The sequence below is a fragment of the Zonotrichia leucophrys genome, chromosome 12 (assembly GCF_028769735.1).
Source record: "Zonotrichia leucophrys gambelii isolate GWCS_2022_RI chromosome 12, RI_Zleu_2.0, whole genome shotgun sequence".
Taxonomy (NCBI): Eukaryota; Metazoa; Chordata; class Aves; order Passeriformes; family Passerellidae; genus Zonotrichia; species Zonotrichia leucophrys.
Genome location: NC_088182.1, coordinates 14,358,300 through 14,382,664, shown reverse-complemented (window position 1 = coordinate 14,382,664; position 24,365 = coordinate 14,358,300). Strand labels below are relative to the sequence as shown.

Sequence of the window (24,365 nt, the reverse complement as noted above, 5' to 3'; positions counted from 1 at the left end):
TGCCCTGGCTGGGTGGAAGAACAGGCCACGCTGCCTGCCACCTCCTCCAGGAAAACTTTCCTTGCTTTTCTAGAAAGAAACTGCTGTGTGGAGGATTCATGCTGGATTTCTCCTACTTTTGAAATTGTTTGTCTTTTCCTGTTGATGCTGACCTACATAATAAGCAGGTCACTGGAACATGAGAGATGTTTTTGAGGCAGAGGAAAAAAGCCAGGCAGGTCCCCCTCCAGGTGGGCTCCTGAGGACAAAGGGCTGCTTCCCTGGGGTCCCACTCCACAGCCTCCTTCATGCTCCTCTGTGCAAAACCAGCAGGAGCTGCTGGGATCCTGGGGCTATGGACAGACCCTGAGCAGAACATCAGGCTGGTTAAAGCTCCACGGGGGACTGAGGGGAGCTTCAGGAGCACAAACCTCCCTCACATGAGCAGTACAGAGGCCATGTGCAGTCCCTGAGCACGAGGCTGGGAGCTCATGCAGTGGCCTGGCTGTGTGGCACTCAGTCCCATGGGCAAGGCAAGCTGCCCCCAAACCAGCAGCAACAGGGGGGAGAGAACAAGAGGTCCCTGTGGTGTAAAGCCCTCCCCAGCAGAAGGAGGGATTGGGCTGTAGCAGGTCTGCAGAGCACAGGAGCACAGGGCTCAGACAGTACCAGCTGGAACAGTGCTCTACCTGAAAATCTGGCAGGTTAAAGCAGGGTTAGAAGAGCTTGAACTCAGTTTACTTCTCAAGCTCTAGTCATCATGGCTGCTTCCTCATAAGGGGAGTATCCCTAAGGGTTTGCCACAACAAAGCACAAGCTAGAAATGAGAAAGATTTGAGCCAAGAGAAGAGAGGCCCTGGGATAACCTTTCAGTATCCATATGGTTTAAGGTATGGCAGCATGGAACTGGACTGTCTCAGGATGTTGTCTCCAGCACCATCCTCCTTCATCTTGCAGCCAATCCCTCCCCTGCTCCCAAACAGGAGACAGCTCTGTGAAAGGTCTATGTCAGCATATCCAATCCCCACACCAACTGAGGCACTGCAAGCAGGAAGCAGAGAATTACCTACCCACGGGTAAAGCAGGGATCTATTAGAGAAATTAATGTAATGAGATCCTGCCTGGGGCTCAGAGTCAGTCCCAGAAGGACACACAGAGCAAGTAACCAGAGAAGGCAAGGGTAAGAAGCTCTTTCAGACAGCCTGATGGCTCAGAGAGCTCCAGTGACAATAGTGCAAGTCTGGTAACTAGGTCACAGTTATGATCCTTAATTAATCCTGAAGATTCCCCATCTGCCATGAGGAACATGACAGATAAGGTGGCTCATTAAGCAAAAAAGCAGGCATGGGGTTATGCCAGACCCAAGCCAAGCAGCATCTGCTTTGCCAAGCCTGCTCCCTGCCAAGCTTTTAGCCAGCAGACACACCAGGCTACCCCCATGTCCCCTAAGGAAGTGACAGCAACCCAGAGCGTGTTCACAAGCCCCTGCCCAAACCACACTGACATAATCCATGACACAGGAGGGTGATGAGATTGAAAACAGATCAGGGCAGGCAGACATGAGGCTGCAGCAGAGGAGCTGTACCAAATCCTGATGGACAGCTGAATCCTGGGCTGTGCTTCACCTGCAGCCCTGCTCTTCTCCTCTGCACATCCCTGTGCTGGGTGGGGTGTGCTGTCCCAAGTCACTTCCCACAACTCCTCTGGGAGAAGCTAAGAGATAGCAGCTGCTCTGCTTGGGCTGCCTCAGCTTGCACAGAGGCAGTCACAGCCCTGGGTGCTGCAGAGGGGCATCAAGGCCAGAGGAGAAAAGGGCCTGACACTGCAGCTGACACTGGGAGAGGTCACTTGCTGGCAAAGCCAGGCTGTTCACTTGGCAGGAAGAGCTGATCCTGCCCAGGACAGTGGAGAACACATCTGCCAACAGGGAGCAGAGACTGACAGGGCAAGGCCATGGATGGCTGGCACTGGGAGAGCAGTCTAGGTAAATGTCACCTGCCCTGGCCTCTACAGCTGGCTGTGTTTTGCCTCTATACATGATCCATACAAATATCTTGATCTGTTTAAATCCACTGGTGACAGGGAGATAAGACAGGATAATGTTGATTGAGTTTTCAAGCCCTGCTTTTGCTACCTGAGCAATTAAAAAGCAGCCACTGTCAGCAAAACCAGCAACACCTAACAGAGCTTTTGAGGACTCAGCACAGAGCAGAAGCATTAAAAATAGTGTTTCAGAGGAGAGATGGATGACTAATAAGCTCTACACTGACAACTGTTGGGAGAGGGGGGCAGCTTAGTACTGAAGCCATGTCTCTGGGGATCTTTATTAAAGTGTCACTTGTGCTCACCACCACCCCCAAAGGCATTGTATTCCCCAACATGAACAACTGACAGCACGCCAGGGAACAGACACAATTAAACCAGGACAAGCAGAAAGGAGAAAAGCTGCCAAGTAAACATAAAACAGTATTTTTACCCAAGGAAACTTTGAAAAGCAGAGCAATCAAATTCACAGTATATGCAGCATCCCTGTAGACATGCACTGTTCTCCCAGATCCAAGTGCAGCTGGGTGAGGGACTGCACTACAGTGAGATCATTCCATGAAAACTGGGTCACTGGCTATCAAACCCAAGAGACAGTGCCAGGACTTGGGGAAGGATGCACTGAAATCACTTATTCTAATTAAAATCTGAGCTCAGGAAGCATCTCTAGTTTATTTGCTCTTGTAATTAGAGCTTTAAATTTCAATTACTTGCTCAAAATCTCAGTGTTCTTCATGGTAAACAATCCTGACAGAGTTTTTACTGTGGAGGAGGCAGGCAGTTTTGGGAACAAAGCTGAAGGAAACACAGGAAAGATTAGCACCTTTCCAAGACAGAAGTACAGAGAGCACAGCTCTCACAGAACAATCCATGGCCTCAAAGGCTCACAAGTGCACTCAGAGCTTGCCCCCATCACACCCCCCAAAGAACAGCAGAGCTGTTTGCTGTGCTAAGCAGCAGCCTCCTCTCTGCCTGTTCCAACCCAAGTGCAAGGCCAGGTGCTACACAAGCCCTGCAGATCCCTCTGGATTTCAGCACTAGAGAGCACAAAGATCTAGCAGGTTTGCCCATCTTCACTTGTTAGAACTGTTGGCTCCTGTTTTGTGGTTGAAATGGTGGCTGTCCCCTTCTCTGGCACCACACCCTCCACTACAGTGGCTCATTCTTGCTGCAGGTTGGAAAGAATGAACACTTAGAGAGGATGAACAGTTGCTCCATATCAGAGCCTGGCCAATAAGTGTGTATGGCCCACAATGGCATCTCTCCCCAAAATTACTCCTTGCAAGATATTGTTGCCTCAAAAAATTCAGCTTGACAAAAAAACCCAACCTCACACCCACCTAGACACAGAGATTGCTCAGCACACTCCATCAGAGGCAGAAGAACTAACCTTAAAGTAGTGAATGGGCTATGGAAAAACATTGCAAAGCAACCCAACCACACCTCTACTTGTTAAACACTGCAATAATACATCATTATGTGCTATATTTGCAGACTTCAAAGGGCCAAAGACCTACAAGGAAATATAAAACTGCCATCAGGGCTTTTGGGAAAACAATTCAGCCACTGTTGGCCAGCAAGAGCCTTGTGCAGTGGAGATAATTTGAAATTTGTCTGGTGCTACTGAGGGCTGGAGAACCACCAGTTATCCTTTGCCCTGAGTTCTGTCTCCACAAGAGCCACCACACCTCACTCAGTGCTTCCTTCCCATGTGATCAATCATCCTTTCCAGTGCCTAGAGAGGGTGTCTCACAACAGGTCACCTGGAGTAACATAGAATTATTTTTATTTTGTATTAATTAATGCATTCTTAAACTTCACAGTGAAAACACAATGCACCTTTTTGAGAACCTGAATTCTGAATTGCCTTTTCAAATTAAACTTTGAAGCACAGACTTTTCAAGACTAAAGGTCTTTAAAAAAAAAGATAAGGAGTACAAAACTAAATCATCAGAACTACACTCCAGTTTTCCTAAAAGCTTGAGGGATGTCTGCAGGATTTCTGGGTTGAAAGTGTGAAGAGCCTAAATTATCTAATGTATATATCCATAAGATTATCAGAGCTCTCTATAAAACCACAGCACACAGGTCAATCACTAGTGCTAAGCCAGCAATAGTGATGCACTCTCCCTCCCACTCTTACAGTCAGTGGGACATGAGAAACCAGGCACAGAGGTAAAGACAATGATTTAACCTCGGGTTTGTGTTTTTGCCATTTCAATATTAATGTCTCAGCTGACCCCTCTCAACCTTTTTGTTATGTAATGTTTGCACTTCCATCTCTTTCTAGGACATTCTCTAGAATCAGTTTTCATCTTTACCCAGGGCTGGGACAAGATGCATTTCCAAGAGAGAGCACATGCCTAACCCCCAATTAAGCAGAGAGATTCCTGAAAAGAAGACCTTAAAAGCTCAGAGTTCTTTACCACATCTCCTGGAGGCACAAGAGCACCACTTTTTCCCACCACTACCACCACCCCAAGCCAACACAACACAACTGAATTTGCTCAGCACACCAAGCCAGAGACAGCTCACTCCTTTGAGTCATCTAGTCCAACAGATCTCAGCTGGGATGAGTTCAAAGCAGCTGCAGAACCATCAGGTCTAGTAAACCAGTGCAGACAAGGCTGCCAGCAGGGTCACAGTACCCCAAGAAACCTCCCAGTCCAGCTGTCCTGGCACCCTCACTGCTCCTGGTACTGCCTGTGCCTCTTGGCAGGCAGAGCAGCCTGGGAGCCTTGGAAGTGGAGTCAGAGCTTTGCATGACTGAGGCTGTTTGTAAGACAGGGCACACAGAGCACTTGGCAGCTTTTGGGAGAGTTCAGTACCAAAGCAAACAAGGAATGGAAGCCTTGCATACTCCAATAATCTCAATACGTCACACAGTTTCTCTGATCTGCAGCTTTCAAGTTCAGATTTGGAGATACAGTGTGCTAATTTCCTCCCTTCATGTTTCAGCACAAGGCCCCTTCTTCCCTATAGCTGACACTCTTCTCGTTTCAATAACTTATCACCACCCTCTATCTGTAATCTTCAGTGCATAAGGAGGAATAGCATGTCTTGCATCTCATAGGTTAAGCAACAGGAGCTATTGCAAAACAGCACAGCAAATGCCATGGGCAGAATGCACACTGGGAGCTGGAAGCATCTGGAGCTGGATCCTAAGAAGGCTGTAAACTCATTCTTCCACCTTCCTGGTGTATACACAGGCTATGGTGTTCCACTCACAGGAGAGTTTGGCTCTGTGAGGTTTTATACCCCCTGTTACCACACACTCTCATGCTGTTTTCATGTCTGGAAAACCTCTACTTAAATGTGAGGCATCCTTCTGCTCTACTGCTTGGCCACTTTGCCTCAATCCTTTGGATTATGCCTTGCAAGGAGCTAACTCTGACTGTACAACTCTAACATCCAATATTAACTATGACAACTCATTCTAAAATTATAACATTTCCCTAGCCATTGATGGAAACAATGAAAGATAAAACCACTTTACACTTTACTCTGTTACTGCTTGCTTTCTCCAAGATAGTTGTTAAAACTGTCTCACAGCCAGCAATATGTAATGCTATGGAATGACTGGATAAGGAGAAAAGGCACCAGCTAGCAGAGTTCTGTTGCCTCACAGGGTACTCGTTCATGGGATAACACCTACACAGAAACGCCCAGCTTGGCTCTAGCCAGGAGCAGGATTTTCCCCCACCTTCTCACGTCATCAGCAGGTACTTCATTCTGAAATGCTTCTCCTTACCTCACTGGATTTCACTGACCTTTGCAGCAGAAATTCTATTACCAGATGTGTAAAAGAATTACAAACCTTTGCTGAGACAAACAACAACAACAACAAGCCTTACTAGCAGGTGTAATGTGACTATTAGGACTCCACTGGATGCCTTTACCCCTACTCCCAGGCTGAAAAGGCAATCTTACTTGTATTGCTACACCTGGGAACAGAAAGGCAGCATGTACAGGCTGCAGGAAATAGTACTGATTAAAAACTGTCCAGTCAGGTAATCTTCATTTTGACAAAAAAGGACATCAATTTATACAAGGGATTTCACTTCCTGTAACAATCTGAGTCTGTGGTGACTGCAAAGAAATGAAGGCAGTTTTATTATGCTACTGCCTTCTCAGGTGTCCATGGCAGGCCCATGGGACAGGTAGACAAGTCAGAGAGATGATTTTTGGTCATGATTTAACACCAGTAGGCACCAAATCCCCACACAGCCCATACTTAGTCCCCCTTTTCTCTCAGATGGGGGAGAAATAATCAGAAGGGTGAAAGTGTAAAAATTTGAGGGTTGAGATAAAGTCAGTTTAATAAGTAAAAAAGAGGACAAAAGTAACAGAGAGAAAACAAGTGATACAAAAGAAAACAATTGCTTACCACCAACTGACTGAGGTCCTGCTAGTCCCTGAGCTATGACAGCCCCAGCCAACCTCTACCCTCCCAGTTTAACTGCTGATTTTGATGTCATATGGTGTGGAATATGCTCAGTTTGGGTTGTCCCCTCCCAACTTTTTGTGTGCCCCCAGCCTACTTGCTGGCAGGGCAGTGTGAGAAACAGAAAAGCCCTTGACACTGCACAAGCCCTGCTCAGCAATGACTGAAATGTCCCTCTGTTATCATTGTATTCTCCAGAAATCCAAAGCACAGACTACACAAGCTGCTATGAAGAACACTAACTCTATCCCAGCCAACACCAGCATATTTTTAGAGGACAAGAGGGAGAGAACAACGTCTGCTGCTTGCTTTCTAGCAATCTTCTTGACAGAAAAATCCTAACATTGACATTGCTTTAAGGGAGAGAGCCCACAGGTTCCAGCACAGCATTTTCCACTGCTGTGGGTTGATTTCTTGTTTTCAAAGACTTGGACAATTCCCCTTCTGCTTTGACTTCCACCTGCCTGCCAAAGCCCACAGTAGCACAGGTATGAGCAAGACTCAGGGCTCTCACTAGAGATACCTGCTATCTCAAAGATGCTTTGCTACATAAGCATGACTTGAGTGTCTTTCTGGGCCTAAAGCACTTAAATTCGAAGAAGAGACACACACTTCTGTCCTCTGACAGCTGCTCTTCCTATAGAGAAGCAGGCTATCTATTTAAATACTTTCTGGAAAACTCCATTCTGTTTATATAAAGAGCTCTGACTAAAAATCCAAATCCTTTCCCCACCCTCTCACACCTTCAATATAGGAAGCACTTGAATTCCCATTTTCTAAGGTATTTCTGCTCTCTTTGAGTAGAGCTCCTTAACTGGATGTAGAAGGTGCTGTCTCTGACTGAGTACCTAGTGAGAAGTGAGGGCTGAGATATGCAAGAAAAATGACAGGCTGAGTAACTTCAATAACCATAACTAAAAGTATACTGGTTGGGATCTACTGGTTCTTTCTAAGAGAAGGAGGAAAACTGTGGGAGAGAGGAGGAAATGAGGGTGTGGAAGCAAGTCATGGCAAGTGCAGCAAAGCACACAGTAGCTGGAAGGATTAGTGTATCATTTCCTGCTATGTGTTGCACAAAGCAAGACAAACTCAACAATGAAAGATGAAAAAAAAATTATTATGTGATTTTCCACATCTGAAGCAACTGGAGAGATATTCTGGACTTAGGATAAGCCACTGGTGGATGTGTTAATCAGCTGGGCTGTGGACTGCAGCAGCAGTGTGGGGTGGTGCCCTTCAGTGGGACAGCAGGGTACCTTGTATGAGGGTGGCCACAGCTTCCACTGCCCGGACTGAGCCTGACTCACCCCCTGTGATGGGATTTTGCCAGGAAACCAAACTCCTCTGCAGCAGTGGGCAGCTCCTGGCAGGCAGGAAAAGTGTCCTGACCCAACAGCCTTGGGAGGGCCCAGCAGCAGCCTGTGAATTTGAGGAGATCCATTACAGTAGGGAACAAAACAACTCACGCTGGTTTGTATGAGATGGGCACAGATCTTGCCTGGCCTGTGTCAGTGAGACAGGAGTGCTGCTCTGCCACTCCACAACACCAGCCCCAGCATCCAGCAGCTCCTCCAGCTTGCTCCAAGTCTCTGCTGCTCAGAGGGTCCTAGAAAGGAATGAGATTTCCTGTTCTGTCATGTAAAGAAGACACTGGCTCCAAATCAGGAAACGTGTTAAAGAAATTCACCATGGGAAGAACTGTCACTATGCAGCTGCTAGAACAAGCCTCCAATTTTCCCTTAAAAGGTAAATAAACTAAATCCTCTCTAAGAACTGCTGGTCTCAGGGCCGGAGGTGGAAGTTCTCAGATGAAGCCTGGAATCTGAGTCTGGATTAAATCCAGATGTCAGGATCACACCCACTCCCTCGGAAATTTCAGATCTCAGTATAGGCAAGGGTTTGTGCATGGGGAGGGGGAATTGTTTTTCTGGCTTGCCCTCTCTGACACTGACAGGATGGGAAAAAATTAGGAAAATGCACAGTCCTGACTTCAGAAGTGGGCAAAAGGGATTAGATGTTGCTAATTATGGTGCAGTTACAGCCTTTCATTTGAAGAGGCTGGATGCAGAAGGGCTCTGACCCTTGCTTTTCTGCTAAGTATGTAAATGCTCTCTTCAAAGCATAAAGTTCATGAAAATTCTATGAAAGGAGCTACCTGCAGACAAATGCAAGGGGAGATGAATGCTACAAACTTGTGAACCCAGTTCTGCTTCCAGGAATGCTGGTGCAAACATGCTTGAGAGAAGAGGGATGGGAGAGAAGTAGTCAAGGTAACTTACACCTGACCCTACATGTAAACCAGCAACATGGAAAGAGATCATCCTCACCAGCAACTCTTCAGGGACATCTGCAGACATTAACATGATCTTGTGGCAGGAGATTTTTCCCATTTCAATTTCTCTGTGGGAAGCACTTTCTGTGGCTTCTCACTCTCCACTCAAACTGCTGGAATTTAACCTTGTTTTCCCTTAACTTTTATTGAGCTAAGAAATTGACAAATCATCAGAACAGAATGGACTTTTGGAAACTGAAATCAGCAGAGGCTCTCAGGATAGCCAAGAGTTTTCCCTTCTCTTCCTCTGCCACAGCAACACAGGGGTCTTTCAGGCAGATTGGTCTTCCTGTGCTCAATCCATCTGGTCTCAGGGGCCAGCTGTAAAGGCTGCTCCAAAACATAGGTTTAGTAAGGAAATACTCACCCCCTGAGGTACATTTTGTCAGGCCAGCTGAATAAATTTGCTCTCACACCAGTGCTACCCCCTCTGCTTAAACCCTTTTCCTCCATGTTCCCCTGCCCTTTCCACAGTGCCAAGCAGCCATTCCTTCTCCCCTGCCGGCTGTACCTGCTGCCTCTCTCTGGGCTAAGCCTGATTTTCCCCTCTCAGGATGGGCCCCCTGTTCCCTCCTGCTGCACACTGTGCTCCTCCTGCAGTGTGGCAAACAGCATTTGTTTCTCCTGAGCCCTGTAGGATGGCAGTAATACACTGCCACAATTAACATCCTTAAACACCGTTTAATTAATCCACTGAAGCCCTAAGAAATTTTAATTAACAGCAGCTTTATTAGTATTTACTTCACCTCCAACACATAAGCTCTGGCAGTATTTGCAAAGGGAGGAAGGACACTGGCAGAGCAGACAAGACCCCCTTTTCCTGACTTTTCCCTGCTCTGCTGCTCCCAGAGCTGCAGCCAGCTCTGTGCACTGACAAGGACAGTTCCTTCCTCACCCTCCAAGATGAGGGTCAAGTTAACGTCGTTCCGCTGCTCTGCGCAATTCCTGGCGTGTACAAGGTTAAATAAATTCACCAAATCAAGCTTCAAAAGAAGAGTTGTTGGAGTGTGTGATGAACAGCACAGATTGGAGAGGAGTCTGACAGGAAAGCTGAGTTCTGCTCCATTTGGAGATCTCCATGTCATAGCCAAGGTCACAGTGTCTCAGCTGCCAGCCTTGAATGATGTCTGTGTAAAAAGCAGATGCTCTTCAGCCTTCACATGCACGGCTGAACACCAACCCAGCAGCCTCTGCATTCCTGCAACCAAGCAGACTAACACACAATCCCTGAGCCCTACACCATGGCAGGATGCTGCTGTTCACATTACCAGGATAAAGGAGGATTAGCAGATTTCTGAGGGATCTAACCTGCTGTGGCAGGTGTCCAGGCAGACAAGCTCTGCAGCCTCTTGCAGCAGATTTGTGCTCATTTGCTCAACACCTTTCTCTGGTGCCTCTTACAGCAACACACACGTTCCCTCTGAGCTAAAGATCATGGACAAACATTAAGGAAAAATAGGAGGAGAAAGAAAAATACTCTCAACATACTATAAATCAAGCTTATGGGGCTTGATTTCTGCTGCTAAAACTGCAGTTAACCCCAGGAGCACAGGAGTGGTCCCTTGGGCCCAGACACACGAACTGTGCTCTAAGGACACTTGCCAGGTATCCACAAGTTAGAATGCCATGATGTTCCCTCAATCTTTAGAATAAGTGATGTGATACAAAACTTCGGGGTAGAGAGTCAAATGTTGATGTTCCAGGAAACAGGGACAGCAATAATCTAAAACACAGATCAGGTGCCTTTAAACTCATTATTTTGCTAAATACTTGAGGCATGTAACACTACCCAAAACACAGTTGTGGGAGGGAAAAAAAAAAAAAAAAAAAACAAAAATAAATTCTTAATGAGCAACTGAACTAATAATTCAAAACACTACCCTGGTATTACCAAATGACCAGGACTCCTGCTATCATAACTGCTACAGAGGCTGAGGTCAAATACCACTGCCCTACTTTAATAATTTATCTACAGAACAAATTAAAACTAGCACATATCTGGTGTAATGACACCAATTATGCATTACACTGACAAATACTGAGTTAGGATCTGAGCATTGAGACTTCTTATATAACACTGTCTTAAATTTCTAATAAGCAAGAAGTAAACTGTGCTTAAAACATTCCTACTAAAGCCCTACTAAAACCCAAATCCCACACCCTGCCTTATACAACCCCAGCTAACTTTTCCAGGGCTTTGTAAGTAGTACATGAGGGCAGAACTCTGTCCCATTTCCTGCCTCAGAGCTTAGTAACACACTGGAGCTGACATCAAATCTGACTAAGACAGACATTTGACTAAGAGGTTTTCTTCCTGAACAACTTACTCAGATCCCAAAGTTTACAAACTGCATGCAGCATCCTCAAAGCAAGTCAGTGCTGAATAAAAGAGGGTCAGGCAAATACCTTGCTGGTTGTCCCCCACATTAATCTGCAGTACCTAAATGCTAAAGAAGTGTTTTTTAAAGTCAAATTTGTGTTCAGCAGCCACAGTCCTATACAGGCTTTGTACTTCTCCAGTAATGCTACATGAGCACCTTCTAATAACTAACAACGTGACTTCATGCAAGGTAAGAGCCAGGAGTGACCTTTAAGAAAGCTTTCCTCCAAACTCCACACCTGTTACAAAACCCACTCCTGCCCCAAAGTGCCCAAGACAGCTCTTGGCTCTCTACCCAAATCCTGTCTTCCGTGAAATTGTTTCACAAGATGAGGGAAAAAAATGTGTTGTCGTTTTTCCTTCTCCATTCTTTCCACACTTGAGCAGTCAGCGCTTACAGGAAGTAGCACTACTGTGGTTTGAATGGCCACACACGTAAGGAGAACTCCTTTTACCATTACTCTCCCCACCAAATACTCTTGTAAGCACACAAGCTTTAATGTCCATTGCAAACCATAGATGAAGGGTACTGTTTTACTTGTTGCTGTTGCTCTTCCCTTCAAAACCTGGCAAAAATGCAATGGTGAAAGTCTGAGCATCACTTACAGAGGAGCTGTTAGATTAATACCAGCTGTGGGAAAAGTGAGGGGAGTTCAGGATCCCACCATCACTACCTGAGCCCCAGGCACGGGTTCTGCAGGGAGTCAGAGGGGCATTTAGGAACAAGACATCGAGACTCGTCCGAGCAGCGCTGGATTTCCCCCAGTGCAGCTGAACCAGAGCTCGCCTTTTCCCACGAACGGGCGCGCTGGGAGCCCAAACCTTCTGGGAAACAGGCACTGCACAGCCTGGGGCTCTGGGGAAACCCGGAGCAGCGCTTCCCGTGCGGGCCATGCCCACACAGCCCCCGCTCAGGGCCGGCTGCCCCATCCCCTCACAGACCCCCGGCAGTGCCCAAACCCCCTCCGTGCCCTCACAGCGCTGCGGGAGCGGCTCAGACCCCGCACACCCTCACAGCGCCCCTCCCTATTCCCCCATGGCTCCCAAACCTGCTCCAATCCCTCAGGACCCCCGGAGGTCTCTCCCTATCCTCGGGACGCCTGCAGCCCCTCAAGACGCCTGGGGGTCTGAATGCCTCCAGCCCCTCATGACCCCTGAGGTCTCTCCCTGTCCTCGGGACGCCATCAGTCCCTCACGACCCCCGGGGGTATCTCCCTATCCTCAGGACGCCTGCAGCCCCTCACGAACCCCTGCGCCTCTCCACATGCTCAGGACACCTCCAGTCTCTCACAACCCCCGGAGGTCACTCCCTGTTCTCGGGAGCACCCATTCCCTCAAAGCTTTCCCCCCCATACCCTCATTCCACCTCCAGCCCCTCACACCCCAGCACAGCCCAGAGCCACCGGGCGCCGCCCCCGGCCCCTCCCCGCGCTTGCGCAGTCCCGCCGCGCCTGCGCCGCGCCCCCGGCTCTATAAAGGCGGCAGTGCGAGAACGCAGCGCGGTGTCGCCTTCCCGTCGCCAGTGTCGCTTTGCCGTCACCTCCGGTGTCCCGTCCGATAGCGAGGATGGAGGCGGTGGTGCGGCGCTGCCCGTTCCTGGCCCGTGTGTCCCAGGCGTTCCTGCAGAAGGCTGGGCCGTCGCTGCTGCTGTACGCCCAGCACTGCCCGCGTATGATGGAGGCGGCCCCGCCGGCCGCCCGCGCCCTCGCCACGTCCGCCGCCCGCGGGCAGCAGGCGGAGGAGGAGACCCCCGCAGGCCGCCGCGGTGAGTACGGCCGGGGAGCGAGCCGAGTGGGTCCCTGAGGGGGGAAAAATAACACAGACATTGCATGTCACGGGGGAAAACTTCTGGAATAGGCAGGGGTTGCTTAATCCTGGAAATGTCCGCGGTAATGAAATTTGTGACCGTGGTATGAATCAGGGACCGGCCTGTTGGGGCGTCCTGCGGCGAGTCTCGGGTGGGATCCGCGATCCTGGGTCTCGGAGCGGTGTTTGTCACGGTACGGTGGCCCTTCACGCCACCCGGGAATATTCCTTAGGGAATTCTTCCCCAGGCACTCAGGGGAAGGAGCTGAGGCTTGCGGCAGAGGAAGTTGCACGGCTGAAGAATCTCAGAAAGTCCTCGAAAGAAGGTCGCAGAATCACTGTTAGGTTAGAAAAGACCTCTGAGGTCGAGTCCAGCCTATGGCTGAACACTGCCATGTCTACTAAACCATGGCCTTTACTGCCATATCCAGTCTTTCCTTAAATATTCCCGTTGGGAGTGAAAGAGATATTTCTGCCCCTCAAAGGGTACAGTGCTAGATCTAGCATCTTAACTCAGATGTCCCTTGGGTGTTACTGGCATTTTGTGCTTGTATAAATAAAATGTGACTGCTCAGTTAAATAGTTCTGAATGGGTCCTGCCAAATTAGTTCCAAAAGTAATGGATCAAGAAACTGAAACCAATGTATTAAAATGATGAAGTTGACATATTTTCTCTTCTCTGCCCCATCTCAGAGGCCAAGAATGTCAAAGAAGTGGCCCAGCAGAATGCAGAGGGAGCCCAGCTTCCTGCTGGCCACCCACCTGCCAGCAGTAGCCAGAGTACAGCTACCAAATGCCCGTTCCTGGCAGCTCAGATGAACCACAAGAAGAGCAATGTTTTCTGCAAAGCCAGCCTGGAGCTGCAGGAGGATGTGCAGGAAGTGCAGGCTGACAGGAAAGGTATGTTCTCTGTGCACTGAAGCAGTGATTCCTCCCCAGAGCTTCTGGTGCCTGACTTGGATGTGGAGCGTGCCTGGTCTGACAGGCACCACTGAAATGATGCAGCTGGGATTAGGGAGACTGCAGGGAAAAGCTGCTGGAGAATGTAGGTGTTAATGACATACCTGTGACGTTGTGCAGGGCTTCCCTGGGTGGTTCTGATGTGGGAATACCGTGAGCTGTATTTTGATGTGCTAGCTGGCTCTAGATGTGTGAGTCAAGCTGGTACACTCGTACCCAAGCAGATGCTTAGATCACTAGAGAGCTTTGCCACAGTGCTGGTTTAGACAAAGGCTTTATATCTAAAGCTGGAGCAAAGTGTCAAGTACCAGCACAAATCCAAGCTTGAAAGCAGGCAAATGGTTTTGGGGTGGTTTTTTTTTTCTGTTTATGGAACTAAAGGGTGTTGGCTGGCTTGCAGTGGTAGCGTGGAAGGGCTATCCTTCAGAGGAAGGAACTTCTGAGCAGTATCAGTAAAGCCTTGCTGCCTGTCTCAGAAGGCTTATTTTACTTTCCTGATTGCCTTCTGTGGCATGGTTTAAAAAAAAAATCTGTGCTAACAGAACAAAAAGGAAGCAGCTGACTAGAGCTCGGCTTTCAGTTAGGTGTGTAGCAATCCTTTCAGATGAGTGCTGTAGCTGTATAGTGTGATTCTCTGAGTCATGATGAACCAAATACATTATAAGGAAATTGCCTGTTGTACTGTGATTGATTAGCAAGGCTAATCCTTCTGTCTTGTGAAAGGCAAATTTGTAAGCAAATAAAATAGTTCATCCTGGCAGGATCAACATGGGGTTTTGGGCATGTACTTCCTAAAGATTGAAATGTTGGTTTTACTTAAAATGTTTGCTTTGCTGAATTCAACCTACTTCACTCTGTTTCAAACCAAACAAACTCACTGGAATTTATTACAATATCTGTAGGTACAGAATTTGCCAAAATACCAAGCACTTCCACAGTGAGAAAGATTGAGGCTGAGGGAGCAGAGCAGAGTGGCTTGCTCGAGAAGTTTAAGGATATTATGCTGAAGCAAAAACCGGAAAGCGTCTCTCATCTGCTTCAGGATAACTTGCCAAAATGTAAGGATGTCTGGAAAACCCCCAGAGGCCTGGTCTGTTGTGATTATTTCCTGTGTGCTGAAGTGTCTGTCTCCTTTCAGCTGTCTCCACCTTCCAGTATGATCAGTTCTTTGAGAAGAAGATAGATGAGAAGAAGAAGGATCACACCTACCGGGTGTTCAAGACCGTGAACCGCAAGGCGCAGATCTTCCCCATGGCAGACGACTACACCGACTCCCTGATCACCAAGAAGGAGGTGTCAGTGTGGTGCAGCAATGACTACCTGGGCATGAGCCGCCACCCTCGTGTCTGTGGAGCAGTGATGTGAGTGCTCCTGTGCTCTTAAGAGGGGTTTTCAAGCTGTGTTTTGTGGCAAGGCTTCTGAAAAACTGATTTCTATACTGTGGGATATAAGTTGCTTCTGATGTGATTCTTGGTGTGCAGTTAAGGTTGCACTTGTTTCTTGAGTGGTCCCTTAGTGTTCAGATCCAGAGCTACTCTGTGTGTATTGGTCACTGATTGTGCTCCTTGGATCTTCTCTAAAAGCCCCAAATGTTACCAGATAAACTGGATTGTATATTGCAGCTGTGCTTGGTCACTGATATCTGACCTTGCTGGACTCCTGAGTGTGCAGGTTGCTCCAAGACCCAGCAGCTGCTTTTTGCTGCCAATTCTTCTTTAGAACAGTCCTGATTATGTACCAGAATGTTTTCAGCAATGATCCTTTACTCTTCTGTGTGTCCCACAGCAATGCTAATGCCTTTCTTGGGCCTTCTTTAGGGAAACACTGAAACAACATGGTGCTGGAGCAGGAGGCACCCGAAACATATCAGGAACAAGTAAATTCCATGTCGACTTGGAAAAAGAACTAGCTGATCTTCATGGAAAAGATGCAGCACTGCTGTTCTCATCTTGCTTTGTAGCCAATGACTCCACTCTCTTCACTCTAGCTAAAATGCTGCCAGGTGAGATCTCAAACTGCACCTGTGTTGCCACAAAAACACAGCCTTGCCCCAGGCTGTTGGGAGTATGTTTCACAAAAAGCTGTCCAAAGTGAGGATTCACCCTAATCCATTTGCAGAGTGTGGTTTGCTGGTTTTAATATCATATTTGAGTTATGTTCAGTACAAGTGATAGTATCAACCTATTGAGATTGAGATTTGTGAGCTGGCAACTGCTGGAGGAATTACATAAACTGAGTCTTCTATTCTTGTGGTTAAACTCTACCTGAAAATGAGACAGCAGAATTTACTGTCTTCCCACTGGAAGGGTGAACTTCTCTCTCACTTCAGAAGTTAGGATAGTTAGATAACTATTTTCTCAAGCTCTCATTTGTGTTAATGTGAACACCTAAAATAAACCTCAGATATTATTATTGCTTCATGATCTGTAACTTGCTCTTTTGATCAAGAGCATTACTTTCAAGAACAAGCTACCCTTGTTTCCTGAACTCTTACCATACATAATGCAATGCTAAGAAGCAGTTAATGCTTTCTATACTTACTCCTAATGTAACTGGGCTGTAACCTGTTTCCTCAGGCTGTGAGATCTACTCTGATTCTGGAAACCATGCCTCCATGATCCAGGGGATCTGTAACAGCAGGGTGCCAAAACATATATTTCGCCATAACGATGTCAACCATCTTCGAGAGCTATTGAAAAAGTCTGATCCATCCACCCCTAAAATTGTTGCATTTGAAACTGTTCACTCCATGGATGGTAAGCTGACATCAAAGCCTCCTCTCAGTTTCTGGGGCAATTACTTCTCAGATCATCTGTTTTAGGTCTCAACATGTACAGTGTTGTAGGGGTTGTCTGGGGGTACTTCTGAGGTTTATCCAGTCCTACAGAAAATCCTAAACTGCCAGTCACTGCTTTGGTTCCTAGGTGCTGTTTGTCCTCTGGAGGAGCTGTGTGATGTGGCCCACGAGCACGGGGCCATCACCTTTGTGGATGAGGTGCACGCTGTGGGGCTGTACGGAGCCCGAGGAGGCGGGATAGGAGACCGGGACGGAGTCATGCACAAGATGGACATCATCTCTGGAACGCTGGGTATGCACAGCCTGGCACTCCTGCAGGAGCTGAGGCTGCAAAGCTGCTGAGCTGCCAAATTAACTGGGTTAGCTCAAAATCAGTCTAGTCAAATGAACTTGTTAAGGGCTGCTGGGGCCTAGGATTTTTCAGAAATCCCAAGGGATTTAAGTGTGCCCCACAGTTTGAAAAGCTTCTGTTAAGCTACTTATGCTGCCTTAGAAATAGTTATGGTAGCTTTGAATGAGGTTTTCTTTTAAGCAAGCTAGCAAAAAGTCCTCCAGTGGCATGTTATACAACTCAAGAAGAAATTCAGGTGAGAATGCTAGTAGAGCAGTTCTCTATATTTAGTAGTACTTAGTTTCCTTTATGTGAAATGGAGTGCTCCTAATCTAGAAACCTGAGATGGGGAGTTATGTAAAGAGATTTGGCAAGTACTGAAGCAACTGCTATTATCTGAGTAGAATGCAGGCTAAGGAGTAAGTTTACTGCTGTAATTTGAAAGGTTTTTTAAACACCTTTTAAAACATAAATAAAATTTACTAGAAAAGTTCATGCTCTTTGGAACTTAAAGTCCTGGGTTAAAGCCTAATAGGAACAGAAATGTTCGCCAGACACCCTAGTTCTGTCTGTGGCTGTGTTCTGCACTCCAAACATTTGGAAAGAAGGGCTGGTATCAACTGCACAATCACAGTAACAGCCTTGTGTGCTCCTTAGGATCACAGGCTATTTCTAGCATCTCTGAAACAGATTATTTTAAATCTGCTGAGAGACTTAGTGTTGATCACTTGGGGTCACTATTCAAGTCCCTGCTTGATGATTTGGCTTGGAAGGTCTTCCCCAAAATCAAAACTTGTGTATTTGATAGAGGCATGAACTGTCCTTCCTCTGCAGCAAATAGATCCACATTATCAAGATTAGCTTAAAAACAAAGCTGTACCATGTGCTGAGTAAATACAAGATTACTGGGTGGGGAGCTGGCACATGCCATGACCACATTACATGTGTGGTCAGAATAACCCGTTCCTCCAAGTGGAACAGCTTGAAGCCTTGGAGCTTTTCAATAGGTGGAAAGAATAAATCCAATCACTTACCTTTTTACTTTCTCCTTCAGGCAAAGCATTTGGCTGTGTGGGAGGCTACATCTCCAGCACGAGCTCCCTGATCGACACGGTTCGCTCGTACGCGGCCGGGTTCATCTTCACCACGTCGCTGCCGCCCATGCTGCTGGCCGGGGCGCTGGAGTCGGTGCGCACGCTCAAGGGCGCCGAGGGCCAGGCGCTGCGCCGCCAGCACCAGCGCAACGTCAAGCTCATGAGGCAGATGCTGATGGATGCGGGGCTGCCCGTGGTGCACTGCCCCAGCCACATCATTCCCATCAGGGTGAGCGCTGGGGGGGCTGTGGTGCCCGTTTTGCTGTCTGTGAGCACACTGTACCATCAGGTACATTAGTTACATGTGCCATTAGTTACTGCCTTCACAAAGTTCAAACCCACCTTGTTGCTCAGTGGTTGTATGCCAGGAGTACGGCTTAAGCTTAAGTCTGGTGTAAATATAAAACAGGGAGAAAGACTGTGGGTTTCGTACATACCATTAGTTACATGTACAATTAGTTACTGCCTTCACAAAATTCAAACTCACCCTGTTGCTCAGCAGTGGTGTGCCAGGAGCCTGGCTTAAGCTTAAGTCTGGTGTAAATATAAAATAGAGGGAGAAAGACCGTGGGTTTCATACACTAACAGTATACAGAAAATAAGGAAAATGCTTACAAGCTAAAAGATTTGGGTTGTAAACAGCTACCTGCCCAGGCTGCAGTGGTGTTCTTATGCCCAACACAGACTTTTAGCCTTTTTTTCTGGCATACACATATATTTTGCCATAATGACGTCAACCATCTTTGAGCGCTATTGAAAAAGTCTGATCCATCTACAACACAGACCTTTAGCCTTTTTTTCTGGCATACACATTACTTACCAGTTCATTGGATTCTTACACCTTGTTAAGTTGGACTGACAGTTTTACCAACTCTCATTCTTTTGGTTGATCTTGTAACTTAAAATTTTGAACTTCAGGTTGCAGATGCTGCTAAAAATACAGAAATCTGTGACAAGCTGATGAGCCAGCACAGCATCTACGTCCAAGCCATCAACTACCCAACGGTTCCCCGTGGAGAGGAGCTGCTCCGAATCGCCCCTACACCTCACCACACCCCCCAGATGATGAGTTACTTCATCGGTGAGTGGACTCCTGCATCAGTGCAGTGCAGATCCCACTGTCTGTGCAGCCTTTGTACTGAAGATGAGACCAGGAAGCACTTAAGTTTTAGATATCATGAGCTAGACAGTGACTTTGCACTGCTGCAGCACATCCTGCACACTTCCCTGCTTGGAGTGTGAGGTGTGAAGGTCAGTGCACTGTGACTTGGAGCAGAGGGTGCAAGGCCACTGCAGCCCAGCCAGGGCTCTGCTCATGCATTGTCCAAACCAATCTTCACATGTTACATGGATTCCAAACTCAGCTGTCCTCAGCTGAGCTGTTAACTTGTCTTAAACATGGATCTGTTCAGAGAAAGTAGATCCTCCTTGATCCTGTCAGGAGAGGTGATATGAGGATAGCTGAGACTTAGTTGCAGCCCAGTTGTTTCAAGAGGTAGATTGTGTCAGAGTGTAATCCTATTATCCCCTGCTCCCTTGTTAGGAGAATAAACGTGCTGAAACTTCTGCTGCTTCTCTAAAGCAATCCAGTCTTAAGGTTTGATCTTGATAAACTTTTCTTAACAGAAAAACTGCTGGCTACGTGGAAGGATGTTGGTCTGGAGCTGAAACCACACTCCTCAGCTGAGTGCAATTTCTGTCGACGACCCCTGCATTTTGAAGTGATGAGTGAAAGAGAACGAGCCTACTTCAGTGGCATGAGCAAACTAGTATCTGTCAGTGCATGAGAGCAGCAGTGTCAGTTGTTGTCCAGCTCTAGTATGGAGTCAGTAGCATTTTTTAATTGCTCAAGTATTTTAATTGTAGTTGAAGCACTACGCTCTGAAAATAAATGTCAAGAGCCATGATGCCCTGTTGTGTTTGTGTGCTTCTCTGTGTCCCTTCCAGAACTGGAACTGATGTCTCAGGGGGTGGGATGGCATTTGATAGAATAAAACAGTGCTCTACAGCTTTGTGCCCCTCAGCTGAACTACTGCCTGTCCAATGACTCTGCCCAAAGAACTTCACTAGTGCTTCCTGCACGGGGTTTATTTATTATGAAAAGAGAAAATAGCTTCTCTGGGGCTTCTTCCTGAAAGCCTTTGAAAGCATGCAGGATAGTTCTACATGCCCACTAATACTTAAGCACCTTGAGAAGTGCTGCTTATATAGATAGCAGCTTGGGAGGCAGGCATTTAGAATGGGTTTAGAATGGCTGTCTCCCCCTGCTGCTCTCTTCTTCCTTTGTAGTTTGTGCACAAGCATTCCCCTTCTGGCATTGACTACACTGAGGGAAAAGGTGCTAATGGCATTAATTAAGTGCTATTTTCTGGCTACCTGACAGAAAACCAAGGTGGTGGATTGGCAGGGGCTGGAAAAGGAATATGTGTTCACCATTGCAGGTGGGCTCTGGCTGCCTGTGTCTCTACAGGTCTCCATGAGCTGCAGTAAAAACTGGCAGCAAGCAATGTAATAGTTCAGAACTGTGAGAGAAGTCATTGTGGGATGGCATCAGTACTGCCCATGCAACCCTTCTGGAACCTTAGCAATTGGGTGTAACAGGCCTATCTTGTTTAATGCTTTGGTAAATAGCAAAGGCCTGCTTTGAACAGGGGGAAGTAAATTCTCTGGGTGAGTGCCTTTGCTCAGAGGTCAGTATTGGCACAAAGTCAGGCAGAGCACTGAACTGCTCCTTGCAGGTGCAGGCACGTCAGGCCCTGCTGCAGTGGCTTTCACTGCCTCTGAGCAGCCACTCTCTCCAGGGGCTCTTGTTTTGTGGCTGGAAGGAGCCAGCCTGGCACTTCCCCCTGCTGGGCACTCACGTGTGTGCTGTGAGGCTCCCTCCCACCTGGGATCTGTTAAAGTATCACAAATAGCCATGTGGGGGGAGAGATACAATCCCAAATTAAGGCAAAACCATCAGCTGGGAAGTCACCAGTTGTTTAAGCATGTACTGAAGCACCCTGCCATTCTCAGAAGAGTTTTTATAAAACATTTAACTTTCCAATTAGTAAAGCTACTTTGAAAAAGCTCTTTGCCAGCCAGCCAAGGGGCTGCTGTTGCCTCTGCCATGTGCAGGTGCTCTGTAGAAGAGAGGATGTGACCTACCTGGCCTTGCCATGAACCATTTGTGGCCCAGGACTCAATGCATGTGCATCTGTTACAGAGCTCTTCCCCTTATCTTTTAGGTTATATTCCTGCATTAACTGGAGACATAAATAACAAGCCACAGCTCCTTCATCAGCCTCTCCCAAGGACTTTGTCCCCAGCACCACAACATGCCAACAATGTCATTGCAAACTCTGGCAACAATCAGGGAACAGCTGTAAGCAATCTGTGTGTGTGGGAGATAACACAACATGTTGACTCACACATGGCCATATTCTGACAGTACCAGGCCACTTACATTTCTAGTTTTTTTCACTGAAAGCTTTCAGAATTGGCCCAGTCCATTTTACAAACCACTTCATAAGCCCAGTTTTTCTCCCTAGTTTTAATAATGTCAACTCAACACTTTCTTCTACCAAGGAGAAGAAATAAGACATAGGAAGGTACCAGCTATCAAAAGTCTCCAAATTAATCAGGAAAGAACCAAACTCCAGGATTCAAAGCTGGCAACCTTTGAAATGACAGGAACACGAATAACCTCAGCACGTGGCAGCCAGTGCCTCCCCACCTTTAACATCAGCTGTGACAAATTACCTTTACACTACTGTTGGCAAGCAAGAGTGAGAAAGCAGAACCAGGGCACAGCAAGGGGCCAGCAGATGTCCATCACTTAACTGCAAAAGACAAATCCAATGGCACATTGAAAAGATAAATTCTCCCCAATGGAAAGGACAAAGAAAGAAAAAATAAACACATATTGTTTCCCAGCAAATAAAAATTGAATGGGGGGTTGTATAAGTAGGGATAAGTTATGCAAACTTCAGTTTGGTTCCCGGAAAAAATAATAGAGGAAGTAATCAGTAAAATATGTTTAAGGTCAGACAATGGCAGTGGCAGAGGGAGGAAGCAGGAATGCAGCCATAAAGCCACAGCTAACATTTGTCTGGGCCAAAACAATTCATCTAGTTAAATGTTGCATAGCCCTAAACTAACACCCCCTCCATTTCCCAACCTATTTACACAAAGGAGAAACCCCAGGTGCTACAGGAGCAGCTAAACCATTCCAAGTGCAAGCAGGAGCACATGTTCCCCATTGCTGGGAGGAGCTGCAGGGGCTTCTGCTCCTGCCATGGCATTACTGGCACCCCCAAACCCACAGCTCTGCCATCCTGGTGCTTTGCGCCCATTTATTTTGGGACACACCCTTGCACTGCGCCCTGGCCTGCTGCCAGCAGCTGGGATGGGGGATGTGAGTGTGGATTCACCACAAACCATTCCTGTTGGGGCACACACTGGCACAAGGCAGCAAAAGCCTCATGCAAGGTAGGCCCTGGCCCAGAGCTGCTAGCCCACCACAGCACAGCTGGACTCTGAATATTTAGGGTGTTCTGTGCCCCAGCCACCCTCCAGCTTGATCCCAAGTCCTCATCACCTAGGTTAGGTTAGGTTTAGGTTAGGTTAGACACCCTCCTTCCAACCTAGACCCCCAACCCTGCACAATCCCAGGGGGCTGATCCCAGATATCCTTACCCCACAGGCAAACAGCCTTTCCCTCCCTTCTACTGCTTCCTGCCATTCCCCAAGGATTGGAGGGAGGACAAAGGCTCATCTCCCTTTCCCACAGGCACCTGAGGTTTTATAGCCCAGGTGCCAATTGACTCTTAATTCACACATTCAGCTTACAACCCAGGTGTAACTCATTTGCAGCCCCTCTGCTCCAGATCTCAGGGGAGTGCAAGCCAAAGCTATCAGCTCCTCTAAGATTTTGCCCTTTCCCACGTGGGAATCCCATAAAGAAAAGCATCACAGTCATATCATTTACTCTGCAGGTCGTTTGCTGTGGAGTCCATGAACATTTGTGTGTGAATGTTACAAGCCCTGAGCACTGGGGCTGGGTGTGGTGCTCAGCCACAGCCCCTGCAGCTGCCCCTTCTGTTAGAAACAGGCTGTGCCCCGCTGTCCCCTGCCCAGCCAGGCAAGTGCCACGTGCCCTGAAGTGGCACAAGCCACTGCTGGCCAAATGTGGCTTTCCCAAGAATCCCCTCAAACCCCAGGTCTTCTGCAGCAGCAGCAGAGACTTTAATCTCCAACCTTAAAGAGAAGCTGGGACAGGAAAGGAAAGCATGACATGGCAAGGGATGGGGGACATGAGATAGGATGTGAGGGGACAGGTGAGAACAGAATAGGAGGGGATGGAAGATGGAGAATGGGCTGGAGGATAGGAAAGGACATGGGATGGGACAGGAGACAGAATGAGAGAGGAGGGGAAGGGTGCCCAGCCTTTGGGCTGCTCCTGGCCATCTCTGCCATGACCTTGGGCCTTTGGCACAGGGGTTGTTACCTGGGATAGCTGCATGGCAGGGGCTGGGGGCAGTGTGTGGGACAGGTGGGAAAAGGGGCACAGCCCTCACTCCCCCTCAGTATTTGGGCAAGCTAAAAATTACTGAGCACAGAAGGGGAGGAAGATCTGAAGGAGAAGGGTGACTCAGCTTGTCAAATGACTCTGGTGGCATCAGCCAGGCTTATTAGCATTTATATACCGAGGGAGCTTTCCTGCACCGAGGCTGCTTCCTGCAGAGCAGCATCTTCCCTCCTTCTCCACGACAAAAAGAAACTGATTCAGGGCTGGATTTTTTTTTTTTTTTTTTGCATTAAACCTGTCTTTAAAAACATTTTACAGCAGGCCTTGCAAATCTTCCACCTCATCCTGGGCATGGAGGGTAAAGCCATGGCAATGCCCTGACTTGGGTGAGGAGCATGAGGATTTGGAGCCCAGGATGCAGGCAGACCCCACTGCATTCCCAGTTCTTCTCTTGGCTCTGCATCCTCCTGCATTCCCTCCCCATGGCCAGGCAGGAATTCACTCCAGGCAAGAGAACAGCCCCAGGAGCACCTTCACAACCTTGCAGAATCACCAGCCATTAAAATAAGGAAAGCTGGGCTGAGCAGGGATGCTGCCTCCTGCAGCCAGCTCAGTCTCTGGGCATTGCTGGAGTGGCCCAGTGTAAAAATCTCTGCCAGGCACTGTGGTTGTGCCAGAGCCCTGGATTGT

At 47.7% G+C, this 24,365-nt stretch overlaps 1 protein-coding gene across 1 annotated transcript; it reads left to right on the top strand.

The window, feature by feature from the left end:
* The first annotated feature begins 12,639 nt into the window (after positions 1–12,639).
* Positions 12,640–20,073, top strand: ALAS1 (5'-aminolevulinate synthase 1). Its single transcript, XM_064724144.1, has 10 exons — positions 12,640–12,943; positions 13,678–13,884; positions 14,847–15,002; positions 15,083–15,305; positions 15,762–15,946; positions 16,521–16,700; positions 16,869–17,033; positions 18,127–18,395; positions 19,085–19,247; positions 19,793–20,073. Exons 1-10 carry the CDS (start codon positions 12,745–12,747, stop codon positions 19,951–19,953), a joined length of 1,908 nt encoding a protein of 635 aa, XP_064580214.1. The 5' UTR covers positions 12,640–12,744; the 3' UTR covers positions 19,954–20,073.
* Positions 20,074–24,365: the final 4,292 nt, after the last annotated feature.

Excerpts from the sequence above, each read along its gene's own strand:
- ALAS1 (XM_064724144.1), top strand. The coding sequence starts at position 12,745 with ATGGAGGCGGTGGTGCGGCGCTGCCCGTTCCTGGCCCGTGTGTCCCAG. Across the intron at positions 12,944-13,677 it reads GACCCCCGCAGGCCGCCGCG|AGGCCAAGAATGTCAAAGAA; the intron begins GTGAGTACGGCC and ends GCCCCATCTCAG. Across the intron at positions 13,885-14,846 it reads AGTGCAGGCTGACAGGAAAG|GTACAGAATTTGCCAAAATA; the intron begins GTATGTTCTCTG and ends CAATATCTGTAG.